This window comes from Ctenocephalides felis, unplaced genomic scaffold, assembly GCF_003426905.1.
Source record: "Ctenocephalides felis isolate EL2017-DRISC unplaced genomic scaffold, ASM342690v1 CF-g0.4_SCAFFOLD_01886, whole genome shotgun sequence".
NCBI classification, from domain to species: domain Eukaryota; kingdom Metazoa; phylum Arthropoda; class Insecta; order Siphonaptera; family Pulicidae; genus Ctenocephalides; species Ctenocephalides felis.
The window spans coordinates 79,139,674-79,145,045 of NW_020538040.1; the positions used below are offsets into that span (position 1 = coordinate 79,139,674).

The 5,372-nt window shown below is 31.5% G+C and overlaps 1 protein-coding gene across 3 annotated transcripts; it reads right to left on the minus strand.

The window, feature by feature from the left end:
- Positions 1-1,832: 1,832 nt before the first annotated feature.
- On the minus strand, positions 1,833-4,239 carry LOC113376883 (eukaryotic translation initiation factor 3 subunit G). Of its 3 annotated transcripts, none has more exons than XM_026616974.1 (4): positions 4,108-4,239; positions 3,832-3,973; positions 2,334-3,006; positions 1,833-1,990 (listed from the first exon to the last, which is right to left on the minus strand). In XM_026616974.1, the coding sequence occupies exons 2-4, from the start codon at positions 3,970-3,972 to the stop codon at positions 1,974-1,976; spliced, it is 831 nt and encodes a 276-aa protein (XP_026472759.1). In that variant the 5' UTR covers position 3,973; positions 4,108-4,239; the 3' UTR covers positions 1,833-1,973. The 3 variants fall into 3 exon arrangements, with proteins under 3 accessions (XP_026472759.1, XP_026472758.1, XP_026472757.1); XM_026616973.1 differs by having other exon boundaries at positions 2,325-3,006; XM_026616972.1 differs by having other exon boundaries at positions 1,939-3,006.
- Positions 4,240-5,372: the final 1,133 nt, after the last annotated feature.

The window sequence follows — 5,372 nt, forward strand, 5'->3', positions numbered from 1 at the left end:
TGTACCAGCTCTAGTTTTTGAGATACAAAGAAGTTGCCGAAACCAGGTCCACTCGATGTCGTCACGGAAAAGAACTTTTCACGGTGTCAACTAATGTCCCATCTAAGGCCGAATGGAACTTACAAGTTTGCACAAGTTTGTATGTACGAGTAGGCATATCTCATTCAAGTGTGGTCACTCTCAGTGACCACAATGTCATGCTATCAATAACATCAAATATAGGAGGGCTCCTTCTATTTCTCGTTAGATAATATAATAGTATTTTATTATTTTACACAAATTTAGTGTTCAATCAATTTTTACATTTTAATTAATTTTTTCTGTTGTTTTTCCTGGTTTGATTACTGAATGATGACACACATCAAGTGTCGAAACGTTTAATGGAATAAATAATTTTGTTATTTAATCTTTTTTCTAATTCGACGGTTGGGCTGCAAAAATATTACAAATATGTATCAACGTCGACAAAACTTTCATATTATATATATATATATATATATATATATATATGTACATATATTTTTAATTTTACGTTTACAAATTTTATAAACAAACCGTCTCATTTCATAGAACATTTTTTCTCCTAACGACATCTATTTTTCAACTGGACTCTAATCCTTCCTTTCCTATCTGATATTGCGTGACTAGCCACTTGAAAACCACTTGAAATCGAATAGAGAATTCGGACACCGACGATCGTTGGTGGGGCAGAAGACAGTATTTCGAACAACGTGTAACGGATAACACATAATGCTAATTTAGGTTTCCATATTTTAAAATTTGAATTATAACACACATGATGAGACAAACCTACTCTCGAAACGTTTGTGAAAATTATTATTTAATAAAATAGTGCAAAAAAGAGTGTTGTTTGTTCATATTTCCAAATTAATATCTATTATCCACTCAGAATACATTTGTTATACATATATATATATATATATATATATATATATTTCAAAAGTTATAGGTGTCTGTGTTGACCCAGTTTCAAAATAAAGTCCTTGCGGTGACAATCATAAGTCACTTGGAGATTCGTCTGAAATCAATCGAATAAAAAAAAAGTTTTATAAATAGACAATCATAGATCTCAACAAAGCTTTTTTTTCAAAAATCAACCAAATGGCGGCGTCAGGAAAAAATTTTCTATGCTGCAAATGATTTAATAACAAAAAAAATTACTGAAAATTATCAATTTTTCGTGCCTCTGAGTTCCCCTAACCCCTTAAAACGGACACTAAATCTTATGTACCAGTCTGGTCTGGTCTGAAAGACCAGTCTTTCCAATTCAATGAATAGCAGCCAAATGTTCCAATTCAAATTGATCTACTAAACTTTTCGCTTCCGCTATTAAACTTTCTTAATACTTGATCTCCCTCTTACTGTGAATTGTCACAATACACTGACTGCAAGCAATTCATATTTAACAGCATTGTTAGGGATGTTTTCAACCTTCTTTTTGTCTCCAGCAAAGTTCCCTTCTCGCACATTACCAATTTTTTATAAGTTGCTTGATTAGTACCCTTCTTATATTTCAATATTTGAAAGGACTATATTTTTCATTAAATTTGACTCAATTGGAAATGGTTATTAGTAGTACCATATGAAATTAAATATATAAAGAAATATGATAAATGCATTATGAACATTCATGGAAGTGAGATTTTGTTTAGAAAATAAAAAGCGTATTATGGAATATACATTTTATGATTTTGTATACATACAGGCAGATTATAGATATTATATATATATATATATATATATATATATATATATATATATATATATATATATATATATATGGCAAATAGATAATCATTCTAGATCTTTCTTCTCAAAATATTATGCAAAATTTTCCCCTATTTGCAATTCTTATTTCGGTAACATAAGTTGTATGTAATTCACATGCATAAGAACTTTCATTGAAAAGCATGTATTTCTTGACCTCTTCATATTAAATCTGTTTATTCAGTCTAATATTCTTGATAGCCTAAAAAAGTTTGTTTAAGATTTGGATATCTGACAATCCTAGCAGCAAATTTTATAAAATTATGTTTTATTTATGTTCCAGTCAACAAAAAAATGCATCGAGACTGATATTACAATCTTGATGTTCCAGTCAAGTAGCTATTTGAGTAACTAAATATAAGTATACATGAAATTTTGAAAATAATAAGTATTGAAAAAAGTATAGTACAATTGAAATTATCATTTAAATAAAATACTGTTATATATTCTTTACTTTTTGCCAATACCCAAAATCAAAAAAATGTACTTTTTAATTTAAAATTATTGTCTATATGAAAAATCTTGTTGACCAGTACCACTTCCACCTTGCTGCGCTGCGGGTTTGGACCAATCCACTTTCAAAATTAAATGATCATAACCATAGCCATCGAGACCAGCAATAGCACGAGCTGCATCTGCTGCAAACTTGAAATGGACATATGCAAAACCTTTACAAACACCAGTAACCTTATCTCTTGCCAGATACATTTTACTATGTTGACCAAAAGGCTTAACTAGGTCTTCTAAATCTGAGTCCATTGTTGCTTCTGACAAGTTTGTTATACGGATGGCAGTAGCATCATCCCTTCTTATATTCGAAGGACCTCCCAATTTAGCTCCCTCTCTCCTAGATGGTGGGACATACTTGTCACCTGTAGCACCACCAGCGGCATCCGCTGCTCCTGATATCTTAGCACTATCCATAGGCTTGGGACCACCAAGCATTGTGTCCTTGTACATACACTGTACGGTCCAATGGTCTCCATTACAAGTACGACACTTACGTATATTTTTCAGTTTGTCAACAACTTCTTCGGTTTTTTCTTCTTCCTTATTTGTGATGAATTGCATGAAAACATCTTCAGCTACCATTGTGGTTTGACTGCTTGGTCCTGGCTTATCACCTGCAGAGTCACCAAATTTTCGCCAAGTTTTCCGAAGTGCTATGCTTTTTGATACAATGCATTTTTCTATTTTATATGTACGAACACATTTTATCTGTAAATAAAAATCAAGCATTAAACAGAAACGAGCCAACGATAATTTAAATTTACTTTTATGTATTTCAATTAGCATATTGGCTGACAACTACAAAATAATTCAAAAACTGCCTCCGACGATCAATGTCATAGTTATTTTATAAGTTTATACAAATATGTATCCATCATTGGTATAAAGTAAGTTTAGCTCTTACATTGCTTTTTTACAGCATTAACATATTGAACATTAACACTGGTCAGTATACCACAATAAAAGTATATTTAGCACACATTTCTTAAAAATTCACTTGATAATTAAAATGCAACACTCAATTTATAAGAATCTTGATTCACAATATATATGTAAAAACCTATATATTCTGTTTGTTTTCCAGCAGTTTTTTTATGTTCAAATAAAGGTTTTGAAGTCTTCCAGTTGTTCATTTGCAATACACACAAAATAGTTACCTCACTGAACTCAATGTTGAGTTATACAATCTCAACAACATTTGCAGTCATTTATAAATAAAAGTAAATATATTCCAATGACATAGATGAAAATTCTCAATAAGCAGATCACAAAGATCCACAAAAATTAGCTCATTGAATTTGTTTATTAGCCATATAATAACACAGAGGAATAAACAAAAAATAATAAAAAAAACATCCAAGTTTAACTCAGAAAAGCAGTCCTAAGGTCGCCAAGATATTTTGGCAACATTGTACAAAATTGCATAAAGAAAAACATAATTCATAATAAACATGATCAAATCCAGAATAAAAAAGAACAATAATAAAAATGTATAATAATCCATTCATAGTGAGTAGTGTGTAAGTGTAGTACCTTTTTGTTATCCTCATTCATTTTATATTCTGTGACAATTTTTAAATTATTTTCATAAACTTCTGTAGGGGGTGGAAGTACTCCGCCTTCGAGCTCTACCTCATCGGCCCAAGAAGTTTTAACATCGACAATGGAAGGCATACTATATAAAGAAAAAGTAGCATGTAAAAATTAACATGAAATATGATTACATTTATAGGTTATACAGCCCGAAAACATATTTATCATGAAAAAGCACGAAATTAATACCAAAAAATAAAATCAAAATAATCGTACCTGGCTAAAGTAATTAATTCTCACTATGAGTTTAAAATATTTAATATTAGCAAAAATTAGTATTTTTAAGAAATGGTTTCGCACATAAAACTTGATTTAATGGTTCAACATTTCTCCATTTTTAATTTCTACGTAGCGCTACGATCCGGTGACGTAAGTTCAGAGAGCGCCATCTTTCCTTTATACTATCAATTACAATATTATTTTGATTCGTTTTGATTCGTTTATTTAAAACAAAACGTTAATCTCGGTCGTTCGAAACCAATTCCACATTATTATAATAATAAAATTATACTGAATTCATGAATATATGTTTATTTATCTATAAATGAATTATTGTCATTATAATAATAAAACTAGTGGGGTGCATGGCATCGTGCCTTAAGGCAAATTGCTATAACTTTCCGTACCGTAATTAAAAATCTTGGAACGGAACCCAAAAAAATTACACAAAATGTGTACACATAATTGAAATCTCTATAAAATATCTAATAATTTAATGTACATATGTCCAATGAACATTTTTGATCGCCAAATTACATTTTTTAACTTATTGTTATTGAGACTCCATAAACGCTGGACCTGTCCTCCCAAAAATTTAATCAATTCAATCTTCATCTTGTTACTACAAGTAAGATGTTTTTTGAATTATTGAAATCAGACGTTCCGTTTTCTTAAAAACTGAGATACCATTTTTGGCACTTATTGCTCCGTATTTTCGGAACGGCTAGACCTGCCTTCCCAAAAGCTTAATCAGTTCTTCATCTTGTCAATACAATTAAAATGTTTTTTGAATTATTTGAATCATTAAAATCGGGCGCTCCGTTCTCTTAAAAACTGAGTTACCGTTTTTGGCACTTTTTGCCCCGTATCTTCGGAACGGCTAGACCTGCCTCAAATGTTTTTTGAATTATTCAAATCGGTTGATCGGTGTTCTCGAAATCGTCGACAAAAAATTGTATCCGCACACACATACATACATACATACACACACACATACATTAAAATTGCTTGCGTATTTCGTACAATATCGGAGGAAGCAGTGTGCGTCATTTCAGGAACTCTTATATCTTCCTGGAACTATCTTCAGGAACTATCCAACACAGCACATGGTTGACATAGGGTCAACCTATGGTCGTCACAATGGGTTGTAGGGTTAACCTATGGTCAACCCACTGGTACCATATATGAACATAGGTGAACCCATGGCGACACATATGTCAGAGCCCTGGTTTGACCCATGGTCAACCCGCCGGGTTCAATAC